Raw genomic sequence first — 27,188 nt, 5'->3', positions numbered from 1 at the left:
ATTAATTAGCAATCTATTGCTGCTTAACACAGTATTATAAATCTAGTGGCTTACAGCAAACACTCACTGTCTCACAGTGTCTGTAGGCCCGGAGTCTGGGTGCGGGGTCCTTCTCGGGGTCTCAGTGGCAGCCACGAAGGGGTTGGCCCAGGCTCCTGGAGGCTTGGCTGGAAAAGGTCGTTTCCACGCCGTTTTGGGTTGTTGGCAGGAGTCCGTTCCTTGCCGTTGTGGGCTGAGTGCTTCAGTTTCTTGCTGGGCGTTGGCCAGAAACCATTCTCAGCAGCTAGGGGTCTCGTCTGCAGTCCTTGCCCCGGGGGCCTCCCCAGCACAGCCATTGCCTCCAGCCATCAAGGAGGAAAAAGAGTCCAGCAAGATGGTGCTACCATCTCCTGTAACATAGTCGCACGCATAGCATCCTGTACACCTGTCACCACTGCCTTTTTCTCTGGTTAGGATCCAGGCACAGGTCCTGTCCAAACTCAGTGAAAGGGATCATACAAGGGCGTGAACACAGGAGCCTGGGATCATGGGGCCACCTGACGAGTCTGCCCACCACGCCTCATTTTGCTAGAACTCTATTGACAAGCAAAGGCAGCAAATAAGAAAAACAACAACAACAAAAACAAAACAAAACACACACCCCACATGTTTATGCCAGGAATTAGGTTGAAGAAAAAAGCCCCTTGGGATGTGCTGAGCCAACCTACATCACCATCTGCAGCCTCCTCTGTACCAGCGGAAAGATGGCCCAGGGTCCAGTGCATTCTGCCCGCCCACCCCATCGTCCTCCCTCCACCCCCTCCTGCTCTTTGTTCAGCCGAGAAATGGGCTCGGTCAGCCGAAGGGAGCCGTAGCCTTACTCAGTTGTCAGTAGTTAAAGCTTTCCAAATTTCCTGTTTATCAGTCTATAGAACGTTCAGTTACCGAAGAAATCCCCATTCCTAAAGCGTCAGGCAGCCTGAGCCGGCTCGAAAAGACAGAGACAGGTTCTGCATGCCGTGCGATGGCCCTGCGTGGACTTGCCTTGGACTAAGCAGCCACAGAACCAAGGGCGCCTCGTTGGGGGCTTGCATCGGGGCAGTCTTGGCCCCCATGTGCAGCCAGCTGTTCCCCTGGGCCTTTTTCCGTTTCCCCGCCTGCCTGCCTGCCTGCCTGCCTGGCCTCCCGTAGGCCCAGCCACTGTGTCAAGATGTAATTGACTGCGTGCCTCGGACCAGCGGGGCGGGAACAATGAGGGGGCGCCTCAGAGGAGGAAGGCTATTTCTAAGGCTCATGGTTCATGGGCCACGTGGGCCGTGATTATCATTTTAATTGCAAGGCTGCCAGGCCCTGGCATTCAGGGTGCAGATTGCAACGACCAGAAGCATCTGCAGGCTTAAAAAGGGACGTTGGAAGCGTCTGTGCTTCAGACTGGAGGAGCCCATTATGACATCTGTCTTTCTTGGCCTCTCCGTTGCAGCGAGACTCCCAGAAAAGAGAGATCTGACCCGCTGTTTCAAGGTCTGACTCAAATCCCACCTCCTCTGGGACCTGTCCCCAAACCCACACCCATTCCCATTCCCTCAAGTACTTAGCCCCCTCCCCCCCCTTCCCTACCTGGAATTCCCTTAGAACACACTGCTCCTACCTCCAATTTGGGGGGGGGGCACAGAATTCTAACGTCACTTCCTGCGGTGTTTTGAGATGTTAAAAAAAACCCTTCACTCTGTCTTACACCCCCAGTGGTTCACTCCAGTCTTAACGGGCCTGAGCACCTGTTATGCTTTCTAGCAGCGATTTTCAACCTTTTAAAAACATGTTTTCATTGATTTTTAGATCGAGAGGAAGGGAGAGGGAGAGAGAGATAGAATCACCAATGAGAGAGCCAATTATTGATGCATTGCCTTCTGCATGCCCCCCACTGGGGATCAAGCCCACAACCTGGGCATATGCCCTTGACCAGAATCAAACCCGGGATCCTTCAGTCCTGGTGATCTATCCACTGAGCCAAACCAGCCAGGGCCAGTGTTGTTTCTTTACACAAGTATATTGAGGGATGATGTGCACACATCAGAATCCGCCCTAATAAGTGGGCAGTTCTCCGAGTGTTGTAAAACACGTATATGGCTGCCGCACAGCTTCTGTAGCCGTAGGTTCCAGCACATTCTGCTCTGGAATTCTTTATCGTCTGTGGGCTCATGGATTCTCTGTCTATAATGCCCCTGTGCTGCTCCCAGGAAAAACCCAGTGTCCTCATCTTGGCCAGTCTACCTTCCTCATGTCCCTAGCACCTAGCACGGCTCATGGAGGTGTCTGTGTGCGGAGTGACCCAGTGAGTGACCTAGGTTGGAGATGGGGCAGGACCATGCCATCTTGGAGTGTCTTACCCATCTTTTGTAGGTTTCTGAAGACGGGAGGGAGCAGCCCACCCCAGGAACCCTGTCTCTGTGCGCTGGGGGGACCCCTCCCCGCAGTCCCGAGTAACCTCAGCGGCCTCCTCACTTCTGTGCTTACAGAATTACTTTGAGAGCTACCTTTCCATCGCTTCCACCGTGCCCTCCGTGCTGTGCCTCGTGGCGAACTTCCTGCTCGTCAACAGGTAGGCACTTTCCTCCCTCTCTCAAGCCCGACCTTCACGACCTTCTCTTCCCGCCTCTTCCACTTCCCTTTGCCCGTAGCTGCTGCTTTTCTGCCTGCTTAAACGGTGGCCACCACGGTAGGAGGCAGGCAGCTCAGACTCCTTCATGAAGACTGAGAAGCCAGGTCAGTTACCCGGGGCCCTGCCAGTGGAAGGCCCCGCTTGGAAGCAGACTTCCTGAGCCACACACTGTCACACGGCATCAGCAGCCAGCAGGGGGCGTGGGGAAGTGGGTCTCCTTCCATCTTCCTCTCCAGGGAGCCTCTCTGTCCTGGCTGGATGGCAAGGTGGGGCCGGAAGCAGGTCTTGTGGCAGCTGGTCTTCCGAGCATTTCTGAGAGCAGCTTGGAGGGAAGAGCCCGGCCTCCCAGGAGTCTGGCTCTGGATGTGTGGAACTGGCTCACCTAACTGCTCGGTGCTGTGTTGGTAACACCAACTCGTGTGTCCACTCCTCACAAAGGGGCGGGTGGGGAACTTCCAGCCTATGTTAGTGAGGGGCTGGGAGAGAGCCCCCATCTGGATGCACCATGGAAGAAGGAGTGACTTACAGGACAGCCAGGCCAATAGCATGGCCCTTAGACCCCTCTGGGTGGGTGCCTGCTGCCATCCATTCTCAGTCTCGGTTCACAAGGCCAACAGCCCTAGCGACTGCACCGGGTTCCCCCTGAGTTACCGCTAGGTGATAGCAGCTACGCCATGTTTCAGAAACCTGAGTTGGGGCACAGACTACTGAAATCTTAAATCTCTAATGGCAAACCTGTTTTACCTAACTTTGCCCAATTTGTAGTGATTGCCTGGATTTCTGGTTGAACGGGAATCTAAGGCACGTTTGGCCTTAGGGAGTGTGCTGTGATGGATTAGTGATGTCTGCCGGAGTGCAGGAGACGAGAGGGCAACACATGTGCTTCATGTGTGTTTGCTAAGCCAGCTCTGACCAGTCTTTCCGAACATGTTATGCTATGGGGCCATTCCAACGATCTGTTGTGTAAAAATTATCCCAAACCATAGTGACTTAAAGCAGTAACAGTAATTAGTGTCACTCTGGATCCTGGGAATCAGCGGGCTCAGTTGGCAGTTCTGACTTGGTGTATCTCCCATGGTTGCAAACAGCTGGGATTGGAGCTGGCCTCCTTGGGGGCTCCTCTCCTCCTTTCCTTTCCTCTCCCCTCCCTTCCTTTCCCCTCCTCTCCCCTCCGCTCCCCTCTCCCTGGAGTCTTTCCCATGTTGGCTTCAGGTAGTAGGGCTTTTCATATTGTGGCTGAAGAACAAGTGTTCCAAGAGATAAGGCAGAAGCCACGTGGTTCTCGTAACCCATTCTCTGCGGTCACATGGTGTCACTTCCGTGTCATCGACTCCTCAAGGCAGTCACAGAGCCCACTGGCTTCAAGGGGACAGAGACCCCATCTCTCAATGGAGGGAATGTTGAAGAACTTGCACCCATCCTAAAACCAAAGTGCAGCCTGGAAGAGCAAGAAGGAGAATGGTGCTCAGGTGGCCTCAGGGCCCTTGTCCTGGCACATGGGGCTCCCTTCAGTGTCCAAGGACCGTTGTCGGCAAACTGCGGCTCTTTGGCCCCTTGAGTGTGGCTCTTCCACAAAATACCACTGCCCGGGCGAGTCTATTTTGAAGAAATGACGTTAGAAGAAGTTTTAAGTTTTAAAAATTTGGCTCTCAAAAGAAGTTCAATTGTTGTACTGTTGATATTTGACTCTGTTGACTAATGAGTTTGCTGACCCCTGTCCTCAGAGGTGGGGGTGCAGCCTCCAGAGAGCCCAGCCCTAAGGAGGTGGAGGGATGGAGCCAGGAGCAGAGCCAGGTGTTCCCTCAGCACTGTCAGCCCTGGAGGCACAGCTGGGTCCCTGGCAGTGACTTGAAAGAGGCGGCATGAGGACAGGAAGAGGATGGAAGAGGAGGGGGACAGACCCACGTGGAGAGCCCCTCGCTCCTCTCCAGGCCTCTCTCATGATCCTCTGTGTCCACTCTCTTGGCCGGCCCTGGGACAGGGGCTTGTGCAGCTGGGCTAGCCCAGGCACACATAAGTGAGCGCTCCTGCCCCCTTCCTGATCCGGAGTCACTATCTGAACTGTAACAAGTGGTGATGCCTGCAGAGCCCCTCGTTGTATCACTTAGGATGCACAGCAACCCAGGAGGGCGGCTGTGGCATTACTGAGTTACCAAGGGTTGTGAAGTCCAGGCCAGGAGCCGTCCTGGGGCCAGGTCAGCAGTGGCAGGGACGGTCCTCTCGGGGCCCGGGAGAACAGAACGCTCTCTAATAAGAGCACTGAGCTCTCTGAATACTCGTTCCCTCCTCTGATCCTGGCAACAGCCTAGAACAGGAAACTTGCTGCTTTGTTTCACAGCTAGTCCCATGGCTAGGAAGAGGGTGCAGCCACCATTGGAGCTGGGACCCTTCTCTCCCACATGTGTGCTTAGAACCTCCGGGCCCCCTCCCTCCTAGTTCCCCAGGTCTTCCGGCCCCTCCCTGCAGCCACACTTCAGACCCTTCACCTGAGGGCTTGTCTCGCCCTGGCTTCCAGCTGCTGGGAGGAGGGAGGTGCTTAGGAAGGTCTGGGTCTGCCTGCCCTGGGGACCCCGGGCTGCCGGGTCGGGCAGAGAGCTGGCGCTGAGGGCTGAGCATTTCAGGCTTCCTCCAGAAGGTCCAGCCTGCCCGGGCCTGGCCTTGCCCTCTGCCGCTCCGGGAGAGGGTGAGGGCAATGGGGGAGTGCTCCCAAGCCTCCCCAGGAGGGTGGTTTGAGGCTGAGCTGTCTTTTCTTTCATGTGTGGGAATGAAATGTCTCCTTTTCTCGCCTCCTGGAGAACCCCGGCTTTCTCTGACTGGCTCATCCATAATCGCCGAGCGTTTTATTATGTTCAGGCCGCAGCATCATAAATACTTATGAGGAGGATTTGCATGTGGGAGATTTGTGAAGAAATCAGTCCCCTGGGGCCCCGAGCCTCACAAGCAAGGGGGTGTGGGAGCTGGCAGCCAGCTTGGAACAGCTGGCACCCCTCTCCCTGTCTCAGGCCCGTGGGACCTGCCCTGGGTCCAGGGGCTGGAGCAATCTCGGCCTTCCCCATCCCAGCGCAGAACCATCCACACCGGGGCAACACCTGTCAAGACTTCCCTTAAAATCCCCATCCCCTGGGCCACTTTCCCTGCCGGGGATGGGAAAGCAGAGAGGAGCCAGCACATCCCATTAGTGTATGCGGGGCAGGCTGCACTAGCGCGTATCCTAAAGCTGTATGAGCACTGAAAACAGCCCTGGGCCAGGCCCCCAGGGCCCGGGGCCCATGGAGGAGAAGGGATTATGTAGCCAGGAATCAGCAGGCCAGGAGCAGACCCTTGCAGGTGAGGGGCCTTATGGTAAGGTGACCAAATGTCCCGCTTTTGGCGGGACAGTCCCGATTTTTAACAATTTGTCCCTCGTCCCGGGGCATTTTTAAAAAGTCCAAAAGATTTAAAAGAATTTTTCAAAAAATCAGGACTTTAAAAAAAAAAAAAAAAAAAATATATATATATATATATATATATATATATATATATATATATATATATATATTATTGATATTTTACAGAGAGGAGGAAGGGAGAGAGATAGAGAGCTAGAAACGTCGATGAGAGAGAAACATCGACCAGCTGCCTCTTGCACACCCCCTACTGGGGATGTGCCCGCAAGCAATGTACATGCCCTTGACCGGAATCGAACCCGGGGCCCTTCAGTCCACAGACCGACGCTCTACCACTGAGCCAAACCGGTTTCGGCAAAATCGGGACTTTTTAAAAACACCTCGGTATGCTGGACAAGTTGTTAAAAATCGGAACTGTCCCGCCAAAAGCAGGACGTCTGGTCTCCTTCCCTTATGAGGAGGTGGAGGCAAGATGGCTTGTGTTTGCTTTTTAATGCATGTGGCATTTACCTCCTCATCCCTGACTCTTCCGCCGCCTCCCCACCCTGTGGGTGCTGGGTAAGAAGTCCCCAGCTCCCTGCAAAGCATCTGTCCTGTTCACGCAGCTACGTACGTATGGCGTGCTGACCGGCACCGGAGTTCCCACCAGGCCCCAGAGCTCGGAGGCGGCCTGTCCCACGGTGTCTGTGAGGAGGTGGGTGGAGGCAGACGCTGTCCCCAGGCCGCTGGAAATGCTGCAGGTGCTCCCAGCTGCCTCCCTGCCACGCTGCGGGGTCAGGAGGCAGAGTGACTGGGCGGCTCAGGCCCAGTGGGAAAGCCACCCTGCACTGCTGATACTTGCTTGTCAGCGCGTGTATCCAGCTGACATTTGCCGGGGGCCTGCGAGGCTCCATGCCAGCCCTCGGGAAAACAGCTTAGATAGGCCTTGTTCTTGTGTAGCCCCAAGGACCTCCCGGTCTGCCCATTCCTTTTTTTAAAAACATATTTTATTGATTTTGTACAGAGAGGAAGGGAGAGAGATAGAGAGTTAGAAACATCGATGAGAGAGAATCATCGATCAGCTGCCTCTTGCACACCCCCTACTGAGGATGTGCCTGCAACCCAGGTACATGCCCTTGACCGGAATCGAACCCGGGACCTTTCAGTCCGCAGGCTGACGCTCTATCCCACATGTGTCAAACACAAGGCCCGCGGGCCAAATCCAGCCCGCCAGGCCTTGCAATGTGGCCCGCACCGCGCTGTCATCACTGTACTCCGCTGTCAGTTTATGACATTGTCAGTTTATGACTGTTCAGTAAACCATTCGGCCCGCGATTTAGGCTGGATTTTAGATTTTGGCCCCTTCTCTGATTGAGTTCGACACCCCTACTATCCACTGAGCCAAACCGGTCTCGGCTGCCCGTTCCTTTTTTTTTTTTTTTTTTGTCCCCAGGAACTGTTAGCACCTTTGGGCATCTGTCCCCAGCCTCTCTCCCAACGGGGTATCTTCAGATTTAGAATCGCCGGCTGGAAGGGACTGGGTGTTACCTTACCCAGCCTCTTCTCTTTGGAGATGAGGAAACCAAGGCCCAGAAAGGTTGACCGTTTGCTTGGGGTCACACACAGTGAGTCGGTGGCAGAGCTGGCCAGATCTCCAGGCTCTGAGGAGTCCCTGCTGGAGCTTCTTTTGGGGGTGAACGGGGCACTCCAGCTGCTGGGGGAGGGTGGGGCCCTGTGCGGCAGCCTTGAGGGTGTAGGATCACCCCGAGCATCAGTGGGAAGGCCTGACCACCAGCCACCAGGGACCTGTGTGCACGTACATCGATGCTCAGGGCCCCCTGGGGTAAGGTGCTCCACCTGGCTGCCCAGCCGCTCCTGCCCGCCTGCTAGAGCCCTCCAGACCCGGGAAGGTGAGTCTTAGCGTGGGGTTCCCAGAGATGGACGCTGGAACAAGATTTCACTTAGAAGTAGTTCTTTTGGGAGGTGAAGCTAGGAGAATGGGGAAGGGAGGCCCGGAAGGAAAGGCTGGCAATAAAGAATGCCCGCAGGTGTGCCACGCCTGACCTGCCAGGCTAGCTCTGGGTTCCTGTGAAGCTCACACCCCGTGGTAGGGGCTGGGGTGTTTGTCCACCCCCTTCCTGGGCACTGGTTGAAGTTTGCTCTTAGCAGGTGTTAAGCAGCCTGCTTCCTAGCAAGAGGGTGGGCGCATGGGCGGGCACCCTGAGCATGTGCTCCCCAGCTGGGAGCCCTGATTGCCTCTGTTACTCTCCGTAACACGCAATAGAGACACGAGAAGGACTTTCTCATTCTTCACCTGGGAAGCTGCAGTCAGGTCTGCCTCCAGGCTCTGTTGCTGCTGGGACTCTGCAGACCTGGGTTCTAGTCCCAGCTCCCCACAGACTGACACCTCGACTCTGGACCATCCCTTCGCTTCTTGGGCTTCCTTCTGCCTTAGAAGGCTCAGGCAGCACCTGCTCCTTCAGCCGGATCAGAGGGAACAGAGTAGCCTGGGGCCACAAAAGCACCTAGAAAAATGTTTCTTGCTTTTCATGTTCATCATTTCACACCTATTTAAGTACATTTTTTCTACCTTTCAAATATTTTTTTTTTCCCCCCAAAAAAGAAATTGTGTATAACTAATCTGGCTTTTCTCCCAGCCCTTACCCACTGGTTAGCAGGAAAATTAACTTAACTTCCAATCCGATTTAAAGCTTACTCTAATCTGATTATTTAAACAGCCTCTTTGTTATTATTATTATTATTTTTTTTTTTGAAGCAGCCTCTTTAGATGAGGTTTTCTCTCCCTGGAATAAGAATGTGCAATTTCTCTGAGAGTCAGTCTTCCCTCTCCTCCCTGGAGGGCAGTGTCTGTCAGGTTGGGGCCTGGGAGGAGAGTAGGCCTTACATTGGGGCTGAGAGGTGGGGCCAGGGACTGGCCATGAGCTGCTCAGCGTGGCCTCAGAGGCCGCCCACAAGGAGACCATCCCAGGAGAGCCCTGCCTGGCCACTTGTCTGGACCACCTGTGTTTCCTTGTCCCAGGGAGGCTCTGAAGTGTCTATCCTGAAACCAGACTGCCGCCAGACCCGGGTTCACAGCCTAATGACCTCGGGCAAGTTCCTCAGCTTCTCTGCCCCCAGTGTCTATGTGTCCCTGTGGGAAGGTAGGAGTGCCTGTCTGTGGAGCTGGTGTGTGAATTCAGCATTAACATGTAGAAAACGCTTAGCAGTGTACCTACACAAGTTAAGTGCCCAGTGTTTGCTGCGACCATGACAGTGCTGATGTGTTCCTGCTTTCTTTCTCCCCTCACTGCTACTCTGTTAAACACTAGCAAGTCAGCAGGAGCTCCTGTGGCAGGAGGAGCGGGGGGCTTGCCCCAAGAGCCCTCACGCTCTGTCCTGAGCCTCACAGCAAGACAGAAAGAAGCAGCGTCCGCCCTGCATTTGCTCTGAGCCAGACCCTGCCCTCTGCACTCTGCACACACCCCTGTAGAGGTTTTCACAGCCGCTCCTGCAGGTAGATTTTGCCCTCTCCCAGTGGTACAGGTGCAGGAGCTGACACCAGAGCAGTTGAGGCACTTATCCAGGGCCGCACAGCTAGTGCGCTGGGAAGGGCAGGATTCAGACCCAGGCCTCTGAGCTGCAGATGGACAGCCCCAGTCATGGAGCTCCCCTGCTTCCCTTAAGAATGTCCACCCCCCATCCACGGCCTGGCATGGAGCCCAAGGGGGTCTCTAACGGCTTCTGCATCTTCACCCTAGAGTTCCGATTCATGTCCGTGTGCTGGCCTCACTGACTGTCATGCTAGCCATCTTCGTGGTAATGACCGTGCTGGTGAAGGTGGACACCTCCTCCTGGACCCAGAGCTTCTTTGCTGTCACCATCGCCTGCATGGCCATCCTCAGTGGCACCTCCACCGTCTTCAATAGCAGCGTCTTCGGCATGACGGGCTCCTTCCCGATGAGGAACTCCCAGGCGCTGATATCAGGTGAGAGCTGGGCTCCAGACAGCCAGATGTCCCAACGAGATAAAAGGGAGTTGGGTCAGGTGGGAAGACCGCCACCCCGTAAAGCAAGACTGGGGCGCAGCCGCTCTGCTCGGCGTCTCCACAGGCCCCGTCATGTGAAGCAGCGCTGTGAGCATTTGCCCCCTGCCTGGAGGAGAATTTCACAAAGAACCCACTGTATGCCCATAACGAATATGTCAGGTTGTATGTGGCAGCGATGACTAATACCTCGACAAGGGTACGTCCCCTTCCCACTCCCACGCCAGTGCCAGACATCACTCATAGATCTGGATCTTTCCTCCTGAGCCTCTAAATCAAGCATGTCAAACTCAAAGGCTAACATGGGCCAAACAAGGCATGTGGCTCAAGAGCCGTGAGTTTGACATGCTTGCTCTAAATCCTTCTCAACACCGTCCTGGAGGTAGCTACTGTCCACGGATCAGAGTTAGATGTGGCCTCAACTCTAATTGCTATTTCTGATGTAGGATTGGACTCAGATGTTCTGGTTCTTGAGTTTGTGCCCTTGGGCCTAAAATGAAATAAGAATGAACCCATTGTTACGTTTCCAGGAGTGCAATCAGTGTATTTAAGCAATGCTTCAAGAAGGGCAGGCCCAGGCTGGAGGAATGGCCACTGATGCTGGACCTAATCCCTCTGTCATCCCCAGCTGAGAGAGAACTCTCCTCCCCTCAGCTCCCTCCCTCTGCTGGAAGGTGTATTACCAATAAAGCGTCAACCATGCCCGTTACCCCTCAGGGGCCAGTGACCAAACACACCGTGCATGTTGACAAGAGCCCTTCAGGTTCCTCTGGCCCCACGAATCTTCTAGAGAGGGGGATGGGTGCTCCCTGAACTTTCAGAAAGTCCAGTTTTGAAAAAGTGTTGAAACCCAGGATTCACCCTTCTGTATCCCTTCCCCCGGGCCCTGAGCCTTTGTTGTCACTATGCCCAGCCCCGTGGGCGCCCATCACGCTGGAAGGTCCCCGGGGCCCGCTTTCCCCAAGGCCCCAGTGCCACCTCGCCAGCCCCAGTTCTTCGTCCAGAGGAGCCCATCTGTGAATTCTGCCCGTGTAGGCATCTGAGGAACAATTCATCCGTCCCGCACTGGTGTTTTTTTTAAACCCCTCATTTGCATGTATTTCCATAACTGATGAGATAAAAGTAGGGAGTCATGAAGGATGAGCTCCCCGAGGCCTGGCTTGTTGTTGATGATAATATTGTACATTTCCTACGACTTGGGGGGGAGGGGGGAGCATCAATAGGCAGTGATGTTCGATCTCCTCCTCGGGGCAGCCGGGGAACGTCTTACCGAGTTTAACCCCACTTCTTACAAAACGCCCAGGTGGGGATTACAGCTTCTCAGAAGTTGGCAGCCTCCTGGCAAAGGGTTTACCCCGTTGTTGCTGCTTTGATGTAGGAAGGACAGAAATAGCCAAGCCCCTAATTGAGAATCTGAGAGGATTTATATGGTACTTCTCTGCACCAGGTGCTCCTCTGAGCGCTTTTATGTAATAATACTTTTAATCCTTGTAACAACCCTAAAAGGTGGGGTTGATTAACATCCCCCATTTTAAAGATGAGGAAACGGGTTGGGGGGCACAGAGAGGATAAGTGACTTGCTGAAGCTCACACAGCCAGGGGGGTAGGGCCAGGTTTGGACTCCGATGTTCTGGTTCTTGAGTCTGTGCTCTTAATCACGATGCTAAGCACTCCCTCCTGCACGGAGCTATGTGCTGTTTGCTGTTTGCAGTCAGCCACTTCTTGCTTCCTTGAGAATAAAAATTCACTCATTCAGCCCTAGCTCAGGGGCTAGAGCATCGGCGTGCAGACGGTAGGGTTATGGGTTCGATTCCAGTCAAGGGCACGTGCCTGGGTTGTGGCTCGGTCCCCAGAAAGGGATCTGCAGGAAGCAGCCCAGCCTTGGCTCCTTTCCCCAGCCCTTTCTGGTTTCCCGGTTCCCAGCTTTAATAAAGGTCCTCTAAAATTTAAAACAGAGAGAGAGAGAGAGAGAGAGAGAGAGGAGAGAGAGAGAGAGAGAGAGAGAGAGAGGAGAGAGAGAGAGAGATGGAGGGAGAGGGTCAAGAGTCAGAGATGAACTAGAAAACAGGCAAAATCTTGGAGGCCGAGAGAGAGAGAGAGAGAGAGAGAGAGAGAGAGAGAGAGAGAGAGAGGGAGGGAGGGAGAGGGTCAAGAGTCAGAGATGAACTAGAAAACAGGCAAAATCTTGGAGGCAGAGAGAGAGAGAGAGAGAGAGAGAGAGAGAGAGAGAGAGGGAGGGAGGGAGGGAGGGAGGGAGAGGGTCAAGAGTCAGAGATGAACTAGAAAACAGGCAAAATCTTGGAGGCAGAGAGAGAGAGAGAGAGAGAGAGAGAGAGAGAGAGAGGGAGGGAGGGAGAGGGTCAAGAGTCAGAGATGAACTAGAAAACAGGCAAAATCTTGGAGGCAGAGAGAGAGAGAGAGAGAGAGAGAGAGAGAGAGAGAGAGAGAGGGAGGGGGTCAAGGGTAAGAGATGAACTAGAAAACAGGCAAAATCTTGGAGTCCACTAGCCCGCCTCAGACAGCAGCCTCTTCCAAGCCCATCAGAGGGAACCTGGGGCAGGGACATGAGACCGCTGACAGCTTAGAGCCGAGGAGCTTGTGGCTGCAGAGCCCAGGACACAGAACTGCAGCGTTGGCTTCGGCAGGGAAAAACGGTTTTGATGCTTTTAAACTTGAGCAGAGAGGAGGCAGCCTGAGATGCAGGGAAGATGGACCCACCCCCGCCCTTCTCCCTGACGCCCTGTGCTCCCCGCAGGAGGAGCCATGGGTGGCACCATCAGTGCCGTGGCCTCCCTGGTGGACCTGGCGTTGTCCAACAACGTGACGGACAGCACCCTGGCCTTCTTCCTCACCGCGGACGTCTTCCTTGCACTCTGCATCGGCCTCTACCTGCTGCTGCCCCGGCTGGAGTACGCCAGGTGAGGCCTGCCTCGCGCTCTCTCCGGTCACTCTTCTATGTGGTTCTGTCTATTCTTCGTCTTCTTCTTCTTTTTTTTTTTTTTTTTTTTTTTTTTTTAAATATATTTTATTGATTTTGTACAGAGAGGAAGGGAGAGAGATACAGAGTTAGAAACATCGATGAGAGAGAGTCATCGATCAGCTGCCTCTTGCACACCCCCTACTCGGGATATGCCTGCAACCGGTTTCGGCTGGTTCTGTCTCTTCTGTCTACTGATGTCATTTCATAGAAGTAGGTGGCGCCGAAACCGGTTTGGCTCAGTGGATAGAGCGTCGGTCTGCAGACTGAAAGGTCCTGGGTTCGATTTCGGTCAAGGGCATGTACCTTGGTTGCAGGCACATCCCCAGTAGGGGGTGTGCAGGAGGCAGCTGGTCGATGATTCTTTCTCATCGATGTTTCTAGCTATCTATCCCTCTCCCTTCCTCTCTGTGAAAAATCAATAAAAAATATAATAATAATAAAAAAAGAAGTAGGTGGCATGTTTGTTTCCTTGTTTACTGCTCGTCTCCCCATTAGAGGGTGAGCTCCCCGGAGCAGAATTGTGTAGATTTTGCTCACTGCTGTGTCCCGGGGCCTTGAACTGTGCTGTGCTCATAGTAGTTGCTCAGTAAATTGACTGGCCAGTGGATGTGAGAGGTCAGCAAGTGTTCGGACAGAGAGGGCAGGCGGTAGAGTGGGACCTGAGGAGTGAGGATGATGAATAATCGCTCCATCCAGGACACCTTCGCTGCCCCGGCCTTGTGCTCCGCGAGGCCCGGTGGCTCGTCTCTCCTGTGATGCTCACATGCTTGTTCCCCGCAGGAGGCAGCACGGCCATTCATCCTGATGAGTGCCCGTCACCTGGGAGAGAACCTGGCACGGAAAGCCTGAGTTGCCTGCCCGAGTTGCTGGGGTTTGCATGCCAGGCCTGCAGGGGTTTGCATGCCAGGCCTGCAGGTCCCCTGCCTGGTCCCTGGAAATCCCAAGCTTCCTTCCTGGGCCCTCTGACCACGTGTCTTCTCCCCTGGCAGGTACTACATGAGGCCCGTCTGGCCCGCCCACGTGTATTCTGGCGAAGAGCAGCCGTGCCAGGACTCCCCCGGCTCCCCTCTGGTGGCCCCCAGACCCAGCTTCTCCCCGACGCCGCCCCTGCGCCCCATCCTAAAGAAGACCGCCGGCCTGGGCTTCTGCATCATCTACCTCCTCTTCATCACCAGCGTCATCTTCCCCGCCGTCTCCACCAGCATCGAGTCCCTGGACAAGGCCTCGGGCTCGCCCTGGACCACCAAGTTCTTCGTCCCCCTCACCGCCTTCCTCCTGTTCAACTTCTCAGACCTGTGCGGCCGACAGATCACGGCCTGGATCCAGGTGCCGGGGCCCAGGAGTAAGGTGCTCCCCGCGCTGGTGCTGCTCCGGACCGGCCTCGTCCCCCTCTTTGTGTTCTGCAACTACCAACCCCGGGTCCACCTGCAGACGGTGGTCTTCCCGTCCGACATCTACCCAGTGGTGTTCAGCTCCCTGCTGGGCCTCAGCAACGGCTACCTCAGCACGCTGGCCCTCATCTATGGGCCGAAGCTCGTGCCCAGGGAACTGGCGGAGGCCACAGGGGTGGTGATGTCCTTTTACATGTACTTGGGCTTGGTACTTGGCTCAGCCTGCTCGGCCCTGCTTGTGCACCTCATCTAGGAGCGGGCGGTGGCGAGAGGGCCGGTGCTGAGCAGCCCTGCTTGGGAGCTCGGAGAGATGACAGGACCCGCCTGGAGGGCTGGAGCAGGGCTCTGTGTGGACAGCAGAGCACACGGGGCCTCATCAGTCCCCAGGGAGGTGGGGACACGTGCTGCCTCCGGGCCAGGCAGAAACATTCCAGACACCTTAACAGAACGATCCTGAGACGTAAAGACAAAAGATGAGACAAAAGACGTCTGAGTAAGACACAGCCACAGGCATGTTCTGCCTTTCCGTAGAGCCTGTTGGGGACTGGGTGGTCAGTGTTCAGCTCAGTGAAGTGCCAACACCCCGCCTTGCTCCTCCCGGCTGACAGTAAGGTGTGGGAATTCTCGGCCCTCCCTAACCAGGGGGGTCCCCCTGGAGAGGAAGTCCCCATGGGATGGCCAGTCTTTAGGTACAAGACCCAAGCCTGTGCAGACCCTGCTTTCTGGGGGTGAGAGAGCACCCACCTACCAGACTGGGACCCCCGAAAGAGGCCTTCCGGAGCCCTTCATTCCTTCAGCGGGGGCTCCAGAAAGCATCCCGGGACTGGAGACGAAGCATGTCAGGCCTGTGTTTTCAAACAGGGCTCTTTACATGGTCTTGGCCTGGGTCAAGGCTGGGTCTTTTGACACTGATGTTTACAACATGGTCATTGGTTCAAGGGCGTAATAAATACCTGGGTATTTAATGAAGGGCCTGTGTGAGGGTCTTGGCAGGAAAGAACACACTCACAATGGGTAATTTGAGGATATTTGAAAAGTGGGAATAGGGCTGGGGGGCACATCTAACCTGCTGTGACCTTCAAGAGGTAAATTTCCTCCCTCCCTCCCTTCCTCCCTTCCTCCCTCCCTCCCTCCCTCCCTTCCTCCCTCCCTCCCTCCTTTCCTCCCTCCCTCCCTCCCTCCCTCCCTCCCTCCCTCCCTTCTTCCCTCCCTCCCTCCCTCCCTCCCATCTCCTTCGCTCTCCTCCCAGTCCCTGGGGCCTGTACCACAGCCAAGGAGCAGACGCAGATGATGGAGAATGGACGGAGAGGCAGAAGGTATTCAGCTCGGGGCCTCGTCTAAGGTGGGGCCGCTAGCCGCTCCACTTCCACAGGTTTGTTTATTAACATCAGCAGAGCTCTGAAGCTTCCATCAACAGAATGTTGCTCTTTCCCAGGTGGTCATGTATTTTGAAGCTGTTCTTTCAAAAGGTGACCCTCGTGTTCCATGGCCCCCCCACATTTGCGATCGCCTGACATGAGTAGTCATTTATATGGTTTTCGGGTTCCTTGAAGGCTTCTGCAAGGCTGTTCCTTGGGGGAGCAAGCGGGCCTGGGAATCAGAGAGAGAAAGGAACCAGATCAGACCAGTTCTTTCTCAAGAGTCCTACCCCAAGAACAGAGAGCTTGCCCCCAAGAAGTGGCACCTCTTGAGCCATAAATCAGCCCGCTCCTCTGAGCTCTGGCTCTGAGATGTCCTGCAGACCAGCAGTCGCCAACCCTTCAGACCTCACGGGCCACCAGTGGTCCCCGAGCCACCGGCTGGCCACCGCTGCTGCAGACAACTGACTGAACTGGGCTGCGGCTGGTAATACGCCCAGTGGCAGCAGCTTCTGTTCTCTGCATCTCAGGCTGCTATACACTCCCTCTCCTTGGGCCAGAGAATTAAGGAGGACATGCTTGAAAGGTGTCTTGAAACTTGATACCTTAAAAAAGGTATTCAATGCATTTTAACATAAGTCCCTCCCCTTGCAGGAGCCTGAAACCTCCCCCTGGGTTTGTTCACCCACTTGAGCGCGGCTGATCATTGCGGGTATGTGTCTGTCTGGCGACGCGTTTCAACCTCAGGTGTTTTACGAATGGGCAGCAGGTCTGCTTTCAAGTAAAACCGCAGTCTCTGAGCTCAGACACGGGGACCACCCTGGAGCTAAGCAGGAGGAGTGGGGGTCTTGCGTGCTCCGTTAAAGGGGAATAGCTTTCAGAAGTATAGGTGTCCTTATTAATTACGTGATTTGAAATGAGCACTGAGGGCAGGGGAGGAGGTGGCCGGCATGATGATGAGGTGACTGGACAATAGCAATGCCAGCTCCACTGGGGAGCAGGGCTGCTCTGAGCTGGGAGGGCCAGCTGCTTGGCAGGGGGCGGATTCTCAGGCTTCCTTGCCCACTGCTCTTTGTTGCTCACTTTAGTGGGGTTTCACAGAGGATCCTTCCTTCCCAGGGAGGGAGGAAAGAAAATAAAATATATCTCCAGGCGGAGGGCAGGTGGTGGAGTTCAGGCATCGTACCCCCTCCCTGTCGGAGCAGCTCATGGGGCTTGGCTGCTGTGGGTCTCGAGTCTCATAGAGCTTGCTTGGGGAACTAGCTCACATGCTTTTGGGAGTGAACCGAACTTGCTAAAGAGAAGGGGATTGCACAGCGAGAGAGGTGGGCTGGGTGTGGTGGGGGGATCTCGGGAAAGCTGCCTTTGTCTATTGGTTTTTGTTTAATCCAAGTGGCAGTCTTTACTCCATGCCCTTGTAAGTTTCCAGGCCATGCACGTTTTTCTTTTCCTTCTTTTATTCAGCAAAGTAAGTCAGAGGCAGCCAAATGGGTTGACTTCAACAAGTGGGTGGCGGGTGCGTCTACGAAAGTGCTTGTTCCTACGTGCATGGGCACGTGAGGGGACTCGATCCAGGGGTGGGTTTTATTAGCAAACACCCTTCATTTTGCTGCCTTCAACCTGTTGCTCCCCAGAGAAGATTTGGGGCATCCTCATCAGCTTGGACGTGAGGCAGGAGGCCACCGCAGGACCCCGGCTTCTGAGGCCTGGAATACTCTTACAGAGAACTCCACATAGAAGAGACTTTATCGCAGCGGGCCTTCCTTGAGAGCCCGGTGGTTGTCTCATCTCTGTGGTATTTCTGAGAGAAAGCACTTAGAATCCGTTTTACTCTCATCCCTTCCTTGGTGCCAAAGTTGTTACTGCCCTCCACCCACTGGCTGAGGTCGGTCCAGTTCCCAGTCCAGCTTTGACCCCGGCAGGATCCCAGAAAGAATGTCAGCCCTACCAGCAGGCAGAGGCAGGGACTAGCCACAGACCAGGCTCCAGGGCAGCCTGTCTACCAGCTTCCCAGACCCCTGCCTAATGCTACCCTGTGATGGGTGCTTTACCCGCATGATTCCCCCTGTCTGTAGAGGGGCACAGTGACCTCCCCAAGGCCACTCAGCTCCTAAGTGGCACAGACAAGAATCAGACCTGATCTTCCTAAACTCTTAAGTTCTCACCCACCCTGCTCTCTTGCTCCCCTGGTTGAGCCCTGGTTCTCCTCTTGGTTCTTGACACCTGCTGTTCCTATTCCTAACTCCATGGCCTGCCTGGAGTCTTGTGCCAAGTATATATGTCTTGCCCATGGCACTGGCTCTGGCCTGAGCTGATCTGATTAGCGCAGCTGGCCAGACCCCTGCTGGACGGAGCCCCCGTGGGTCCTGATCCTGGGCCCACGTCAGACCCATTCCCATCGCTCCTCAGGCATGAGATCTGGGGCTGCTTCCAGACCCTGCCCTCCAGGTCCCACATTCCCTCCTCCCCAGTCCCTGCCGCTGAGGTCGCCCCAGCATGGCTGCTGCTGCTGGACTTGTAGGACGTGCGGGTGCAGGACACAGAACACAGCCTGGGGGTAAGGATGCCTTACTCCCAGCCCCACCAACCACTGGCTGTGAGACACATGCCCTCTCTGAGCATATTTCCCCATCTGGAAAGGGGATGACAAAGTCCTGGCGTGACCGCTGTGCCAGTGGCCAGCCGGCCACACCCAGTCATGCCCACTCCCCAGCCCACATAGGCAGAGTGACACCAGGGCTCACAGCCTTCACAGCAGGGTGACTCAGGGGCACAGTGCACAGCCTTCGCTCCCACCCACGTGTCCGCCACTTGGGACACGTGAAGGCGCATCAGCCTGAGAGGATGACCTCAACTTCAGGCTGCAGTGGGCTTGACCCCAAAGAATAGCATTGACAGCCATGATTTCTGCCTCCACAAGTCTCCAGCCAGCTGACCCACTGGCCCCGTGCACTCCACTGAGAAGTGCCCTTGACCGGAAGTTGGAGGGAACCCGGGACGTCAGCATGGGGTTGAAGAGTTGGCAGTCAGGTTTCAGGTGCCCACACCAAGGTTGGAATTCTGGTTCTGTCAACTCCTAGCTAGGTCACTTCGGCCCAGTCTTGCCGACACTTTCTCGTGTCTAAAATGAGAAGCCTCAGGCCTGTTGTAAGGATTCAATAGGCCCTGGTATTGTAGACACAGTACCTGGCATGTAGCAGGTCCTCAACAAATGTGTTTTCTGCCCACATTTTGCTGCTGCATGGAGAGTCTATTGCAGTGCCCAGCTCCTTCCCTGTGGTGGGCTGTACCCTGCACCCAGTGCTTAATACCCAACCCTCTCCGGTTCCCCAGCCCCAGGGTCTGGGCCGGCACCTCCAAGTCTGATATCTGTTTTTTGATGCCGAGGTCCCTGCTCTTGAGTCCTGCCCAGACACACCTGGCCTAGGACAGAGTGCATGGGGCAGAAAGCGAAATCTGAGACCCCAGACCAACCTCTGCCCCCAAACCTGACCTCTGGTCAAGCCACCTCACTTTTTCCCTAAGCCTCAGCTGGGAAAATGGACATCCTAGCATCTGTCCTGCCTTCATCATGGACACGTGGCCAAGTGCACAGATTCCCTCCTGTCCTATGATGGTTCCTAGGGTCTGCCCTCCAGAGCCACACTGCCTATGTCTGAATCCTCACCACTTCTAGCTGCGTGACTATGGGCAAGTTCAACCTGCCTCTGTTTTCTCATCTGACCATGGGGGCGATTGAAGGACAGGTCTCAGATCTGGCTGTGTACATTAAATGGTCTAGTTGGCATGCATATAAAGCATTCAGAATTGAGGCTGGTGTGTAATTGGTGCTCATCACCAGTTCCTGGAAGGCTGTAAGTTCAGACCCCACTTGGAAAACCGCCATGCTAGACCACCAGAGACTGATGAGGGCTCCTCAAGAGCTCACATCTGGCCCAGGGAGAGAGACAAGGGTTCCGTCTGCTCTGTTCCAGTTGAGGGATCAGGACTGGGAAATCTTTCTAGTAGATAAAGCACTGTGGACTCACTCATCGTTCTTAACAGTGTGCACAGATTTAGGGCAGAGCCTTTGCATTTTAAGTGCCAAGCTCCTCTTCTCCACCAGCCCCCAAGGTTGGCACCCAGTGGCTTTACTCTCAACTGCATTTACCACCTGCTCCCTTCACCATAAATATTCAGGAGGGATGGGAGGTTGAGTGAGAAGGGATAAGGCTTGAGGGGCATGTCAGTCCCAGCCCACAGCTTGGAATTGACAAGTTGGAAGTTGTGGTCTCACTCCTCCCGGGCATTGCTGTCACTGGGGCGCAGCAGGAGTGGGGGGTGGGGGGGTGCAGGGCCGCCTTCTGCTAGGGGCCGGGTCACACCTTCTACCTGTTCTCTGCAGCTCATTAGCTGCTAAGGTGGTGGTAACGTTTTCATTTTGCTGAGTCTTTGCTGAGATTCAAAAAGGGAAATGAGCCGTTACCAAACAGCAGCCCTTTTTGAAACAGAAACTGAAGTTGACTGCATTTTCTAGTCCCATTTTGAGAGCTCAGAATGTGGAAGTCGGCCTTGCTTTGTCCAAGCTGTCTTTCAGAAGAGGGTTGTCTGGGCCTTGCCTCCTGTTCACCAGCCTATGTGGGAAGGAAACAAGAGTCAAATGTCAAAATGTGCCAGGCCTGTTAGTGCCACCCAGCTGTGTTTAATGGCTATTCCATGGTCTCTTGTGAGGATGTTAGAAAATTTCCTTTCCTTGTCTTTTTTCTGCTCAAAATCCTTAGGCTCTGCCTGCCTTGTTGGGTAAAGACTAGTCACCACAATTATTGAAATACTAGAGGCCCGGTGCATGGGGGCTGGAGGGGGGGTTTTCCATCAGCCCAGACTGCACCCTCTCCAATCTGGGACATCCCTCTCACAATCCAGGACTGCTGGCTCCCAACTGCTCGCCTGTCTGCCTTCCTGATTGCCCCTAACCACTTTGCCTGCCTGCCAGCCAGCTTGATCATCCCCTAACCACTCCCATGCCAGCCTGATTGATGTCTAACTGCTCCCCTGCCAGCCTGTTTGCCCCCAACCTCCCTCCTTTGCCTGCCAGGTCATCCCTAACTGCCCTCCCCTGCAGGGTTGATGGCCTTCAACTGCCCTCCCTTGCAGGCCTGGTCCTTCTCAACTTCCTTCTCTTGCAGGCTTGGCCCCTCCCAACTGCCCTCCCCTGCTGGCCATCTTGTGGTAGCCATCTTGTGTACACATAGGGGAAGGATCTTTGACCACATGGGGGAAGCCATATTGTGTGTTGGAGTGATGGTCAATCTGCATATTACTATTTTATTAGATAGGATAGAGACCTGGTGCATGAGTAGGGGCCAGCTGGTTTTCTCTGAAGGATGTCCCAGATCAGGGTAGGGGTTCCCTTGGGGCGTGGGGCAGCCTGGGTGAGGGGCCTGTGGTGATTTGCAGGCCGACCACACCCCCCAGCGATCCAAGCGGAGGCTCTGGCATCTGGGATATATGTACCTTCTACAATTGAAACTTTGTAGCCTGGAGCAGAGCCAAGTCTCCTGCTCGCTCTGTGGGGACAGCCATTTCTGTTTGGATTTGTTTACCTTCTATAATTGAAACTGTGAAGCCTTGAGTGGAGGCTTAGGCCGGCTAGGGCAGTGGGAAAGCTTGGCTTCCTCCATTGCCTGGGAAACCCAAGCCTCTCTCCTGCTCTCTGTGGCTGTAGCCATCTTGGTTGGGTTTATTTGCATACTCACTCTGATTGGCTTATGGGTGTGGCTTGTGGGCGTGACTTGTGGGTGTAGTGGAGTGATGGTTAATTTGCATATTACTCTTTTATTAGGTAGAATGGGTGAGCCAGAGTACAGGGCTTACAATTAGGGATCTCTGGGCAAATCATTAACCTCTTTGAGCCTCAGTTTCCTCACCTGTAAACTGCAAAAGGCATACAAGGTATAAGATATTATTATTATTATTATGAATGTAACAAATAGTTTATTGATTTTTAGAGAGAGAAGAAGGGAGAAGGGAGAAACATGGATGTGGGAGCATAACATTGATCTACTGCCTCTTACACACCCCCTATCAGGGATCAAGCCTGCAACCCGGGCATGTGCCCTGACTGAGAATTGAACCAGCAACCTTTTAGTGCATGGGACAAGCCACACCAGCCAGGGCAGCTCTTGTCATTACTAAACCACCCATAGATCCACTTGTACCCCCATCCCACAGTGCAAAGAGGCTATAGGCCAAGGGGACATGCCAGCCTGGAGTTCATACCTCCTCCCCTGTCTGGACCATGCTCGTACTTGGGAGTCCTGAATTTCCTGCCTAAATAGGGTCAAACGTGTAACCAGGGCCTAGGCAGGCTCTTTTTGAGGTCCATCCTGCACGGGCAGACTGCTTAGGGAACTTCCAGACTCATGTTTGCAAGTGGTGCTGAGTTGGGACACATGGGTTGGGGTGTCCACATTTGGACATCAGGACCCTGTCCAGATGTGGACCTGAGCCGTCATGTTACAGAGCAGAATTCTAAGTCAGATCAGATTCCAGACTCAAACCTGACCTATTCGGTTGCTATAAAGGTGTATGTGTCAAGGCAGAAGAACAAATTTATTTGTTTTATAACTTATATATGGAAACATGTGGTATATGGGCCTCCATTTATATTCTTGCCCCAGGCCTGCAAATGCTCCTCTTTTTTTACTAGAAGTTTGAATTCCACTTCCTTTGAGTCACAGGGTTGCAGGCTTGATCCCTGATAGGGGGTGTGTAAGAGGCAGTAGATCAATGTTATGCTCCCACATCAATGTTTCTCCCTTCTCCCTTCTTCTCTCTCTAAAAATCAATAAACTATTCGTTACATTAATAATAATAGTAATAATAATAACTAATGTCTTGTGTGCCTTTTGCAGTTTACAGGTGAGGAAACCGAGGCTCAGAGAGGTTGGTGATTTGCCCACAGATTTCTTATTTTTGTCTTTATGCCTTTTCTCCAATTTCCTTTCCTTTGTCTTCCTAATCATTAAAAACTGTGCCTTATTTGTAAATGCAGCTAGGATGAAATTAGAGATTTCAGGGAGTCCCTTTCTTCTCTCCCTTAAACCATTTCTCATCCACTAGAGACACACAGGACAGACATGGTCAGATACTCTGCTCAATAGCTGTCCTCCTTTTTGCCTCCTAAGCAAAAGGGTATCTGTGCTACTTTAGAGTAAGAAGGTAGAGCTCCATGCTGCTGCCACCACGGTTACCCGTAAGCCATGTGGACTAGGTGATACTAAGAAAAGCCATGGGCTCCATCGTATGGGGTAGGGAGGGCCCTAGAAACCTTATTTCTGTGCAGGGAGCAACTATAGGAAGAGTGGTGTGCTGGTCCTTCATCCTGGGAGGAAGCAAGGCCCTCAGCTGGCAGAGGGAAAGTGGGTTGGTGAGAGGTAGCAGCCGACCTCCTGCCATGAGTTGTGGCCCTTTGGGGTTCTTCTAACTCTCCCTGGGCTTGCTCCCATTTTGCTCCATATAAAAACTTTTCCTGATGTCCCCTTCCTTTCAGACCCCTACTTGCACTGCAGATGCTCTGAGTCAGAAGGGGGGCTGCTTGCCTCCGTTGTCTCCCCTTCCCTAGAAATAAGACAGGAGTAACTGCTCTCCCACTTGCCTCCTGTGGCCCTGGGATGATGCAACAGTGGAGGCTGGATAGCCTTTGGGCACATCAAATTCTGGTGAACTGATTGTCCCACCTGTGCCTGGGGCAGCTCTATAAAGAGGAGGAAGGTCCCCGGGGAAAGGTGGAAGTTCTTCCCTTTTTTAACTTTTTCAGTCCTGACTACCCACAGGAGAAACTTTCAATTTAGTGCTTGAGTGTCCTCAACAATTTATTAAAACGTGCTCTTCTCCCTTTTTAACAAAATGAGGGCAGGCCTCAGTTCAAGGTCTTGCCTGCTAGAATTGAGAAGACTGTTTGATTGTATTTCTTCTTATGGTTTTTTGCCGTCTATTTATGACAGGTCACATTGGTTTCCCATGAATGCTATATAGTGTGTTTTTTAAAGTATGTAAGTAAAGCAACTGAGAGAGAATTAAATTTAAAATACAGATGGCACTTGAATACGGCCAATGTCATTCAGATTTATCATTTTAGAGGCAGGGAAACAGACCCCGGTCTCAGGATGAGCCAGTGTCTCTGACATTTAGGAAGGACACAGACATCTCTGTGCACTAGAAACCTTAGGCTGTTCTGCTGGAAGGTCCTGGTGAGGTGAAGCTCCCTTTTAACTGTAGGCCCCTTTAACTCTCCTTTCTTGGCTGGTGGTGTCACTATTTTTTGGTTTAGCTACTAAGTGAGAACTTCTGAAATTACTGCTTGTCCCCTTTAAACGTGGGGCACAAACCAGGCCATTATTAGAGGCAAAGGGCTTCGGCTTTAGAGCTAGCAAGAACTAGCAGAGAGGAGAGGAAGGGTGAACTAGACTTGGAGAAGTAGGAAGTAGAAGACACAGCAGCTTCCACATTTTTAAGGATCTGAAACTCTGGAGAGGGCAGTTAGGTCTCTGGTTGTCCCTGTGCAAAGTGGACAAAGCAATGACTCTGGCAAAGTCACTCTTTAATTCGGACATTACTATTGTCACCATCACTCTGACCATCTGCTAACCTGGCCTGAGCACTTAGTAGGTATCTAGCCCGTGGCTAAGACTTGACATCTCTCATCCATCCTCACGAGAAGCCTCTAAGATAAAACCATGGGTCCTGGAGTTGGCTACCAGGGGTGGAAATCGGCCCTATGGAGCTGTGTGACAAAGCAACTTAAATCCCTCCCTGAGCCCCCGTTTCCTCATTTCTCCAAAATGGGTAGAATCTCTTAGGATCAGAAAGTTTCTATAATAAAATGCTTATCAAGGGGAAAAAAGTAAATAGTAATAATAATGTCACTTAGCATTAATCAATAGTGATACCACCAGTACCAGGAAGACAGAGAAGCTTCTGGAAGTTATCCCACCCACGGTTACAAAGCTGAACCCGGCTGGCTGGTGGGACAGATGCAGGAGTATCTGGACCTCTAGCCCGGGGGGAGGGGGGGGGGGTTAAGGGGGCGGGGTGCAGCTAAGGTGGCACGGAAGGGTGCCCCCCTCCCCTACCCCCACCCCGGGCGGATGCTCCATCCAGCTCCCTCTGGGACTCAGCCATGGCTTCCTAGGGCTCCGAATGGCCAGAGACTCCCACTGCTGTGACATGACTGTTGGGGTGAGGCCGATCTTCAGCGCCGGGCGGCCATCTAGCCCGGTGACAGGCGGCGACGCGGGCCCGTGGCACTCCCCTCCCCCGGGAACCTCTCCCGGAACCGCGCCCTCGCCATCCACCGGGCCGCTCTGGAGCCGCAGCCACAACCCACTCCGAAACAGGTGGCCCAGATGGCTTCCGGCAGCTGCGGGGCATCCTGGGAGACGGGCCTCCCAGCCAATCCCCGCGGGGGGGTGGGCAGTGGTTGCCCGGCAACGGGGCCTGCAGCTAGACGAGGGGGTGTGGCCATGAGCGCGGGGCTTGCAGGTGCAGAAGCAGGACCTGGAGGTGAGCTGCCAATCCGGGAGAAAGCTGCCTTTTCTCCAGTTCCTCCACTCCTGCCTGGACTTGGAGGAGAGAGAACATCATAAGGCAAAGGATAAGAAACAGGAATAAGCCATGAGAACTACTGATAATAAAAAAAAGATGTTCGTATTATTGAGCACCTGCTGTGGGCCTGGCTCGTTCCAGGGATTATTTCATTTGATCTGTGTGGAAAGTACAATGACTGTCCCAATTTTGTAAATGAGTACACGGAGGTTTGGATAGATGAGACACCTTGCCCAAAGCAACTCAGCTGGAGAGTAGCAGAGTTGGAATTTGAATCTAGGTGGTCTTAAACCCAGGAGGTCTGTGTTCTTAAAGAGTCAAGCAGTGGACACTCTTTTCAATTCAGCAAATGTAAGTCTGTGTTTTAAGGGGACTGAGACTTAGACAAGTTGTGTGTGTGTGTGTGTGTGGGGGGGTGGTCTTTGGAAAAAAGAATAATAACAAATTGCAAATATAAAATTAGACACAAAAAGAATATTTGTGTAAAATAAAAAGAAATAACAAAATACTTTTGCTAATTTTACAAAATATATGACCATCTGAACACATTGCTAGGGCCTGGCACAGAGGCATGTCTGACTCTTAGTTTCCATTGAAGTACTTCAATCAGACACCAAACTACCTTGCAGGCTTCTCTGCTGTTGCCCTCCCCACCCTGCATTCTGACCACAGGCCCTCTCCTAGGAGGGTTCTAGCAATGGGGTTAGTAGGGCTTTGTGGCTGTGGGGCAAGCTTGGGCTGCCAACTAAGTGAACTGAAGTGCCAGTGAGTGAACGCCCTTGGAAGCAATCCTCAACACCGATGGACACAAAGTTGGCGGCCATACACCCCACCAGACGTGATTCAGGTATGATGGCTGTGCTAACGGGAGGGGAATGTCACTGACAAAGGCCTCACTCAACCTTTGGCTCTGCTGCTGACTTGGGGACATTCTTTCTATTCCCCCCCCTAATCACTTGGAGCCTTGCTTTTCTCATCTGTAAAGGAGGGAAGCCTATTCCACTCCCTCAAGGTTGTTCTAATGATGTAATATTCATTGCAAACAATATATACACATATGACAGGCATGATCAGTAATGGGTACAGGCTTGCAACTGGAACCTTGATCTCCTCCATTCATCACAATGATGAAGGAACATGAGGGTCTTGGTCCTCCAGGACCCTGGTCTGCCAGAAGCCTGCTGGTGATGCCCAAAGGTGATGCCCTGCCAGCCCACCCTGCAAGGTGGGAAGAGACAGAAGAGTTACTTTGGAGATCACTAGGTTTAGGGATGCTCAAAGGCCTCGCCCTGCCCAAAGCTGACCCCCTCACTCCCCAGTTGAACCTTGATGGTTTGTGTGCTTAAGAAACAGTGGACACTCGCCGGGACCAGTTTGGCTCAGTGGATAGAGCGTCAGCCTGTAGACTGAAGGGTTTCAGGTTCGATTCCGGTCAAGGGCATGTACCGTGGTTGCGGGCACATCCCCAGTAGCTGATCGATGATTCTCTCTCATCGATGTTTCTAGCTCTCTATCCCTCTCTCTTCCTCTCTGTGAAAAATCAATAAAATATATTTTTTAAAAAAGAAGCAGTTGACACTCGTTTTAATAGAATAATTTCTCACTGCTTTTCCTTTGTGGCACTCATCATGAGTTGTGATTATGTATCTGCATGTTTTTAACCAGGAAATTGTAAACATTACAAAAGAAAACATAGTACATGGCCCTCGTGTACCTATTTCTCAGCTTCAACAGTTACCAGCTAAGGACCAATCTTTTTTTTACCTCTGCCCCCTTTCATTCCCCCCTTCATGTATTAATTTAAGGCACTATATTATTTCATCTGTAAA

At 53.3% G+C, this 27,188-nt stretch overlaps 1 protein-coding gene across 1 annotated transcript in view; it reads left to right on the top strand.

Annotated features, from left to right (window-relative positions):
* Nucleotides 1-15,511, top strand: part of SLC29A3 (solute carrier family 29 member 3) — a 35,446-nt gene extending 19,935 nt beyond the window's left edge. Inside the window, exons 3-6 of the mRNA XM_084904969.1 lie at nucleotides 2,496-2,578; nucleotides 9,762-9,988; nucleotides 12,801-12,963; nucleotides 14,015-15,511. Coding sequence (XP_084761095.1) covers nucleotides 2,496-2,578; nucleotides 9,762-9,988; nucleotides 12,801-12,963; nucleotides 14,015-14,669 — 1,128 coding nt within the window. The 3' untranslated portion in view covers nucleotides 14,670-15,511. The remainder of the gene's footprint in view (nucleotides 1-2,495; nucleotides 2,579-9,761; nucleotides 9,989-12,800; nucleotides 12,964-14,014) is intronic.
* The last annotated feature ends 11,677 nt before the right edge of the window (nucleotides 15,512-27,188 follow it).

Source organism: Pipistrellus hanaki (genome assembly GCF_964339955.1).
Source record: "Pipistrellus hanaki genome assembly, chromosome: 14".
NCBI classification, from domain to species: domain Eukaryota; kingdom Metazoa; phylum Chordata; class Mammalia; order Chiroptera; family Vespertilionidae; genus Pipistrellus; species Pipistrellus hanaki.
The sequence above is the reverse complement of the archived record's forward strand: the minus strand, read 5'-3'. Positions and strand labels throughout refer to the sequence as shown.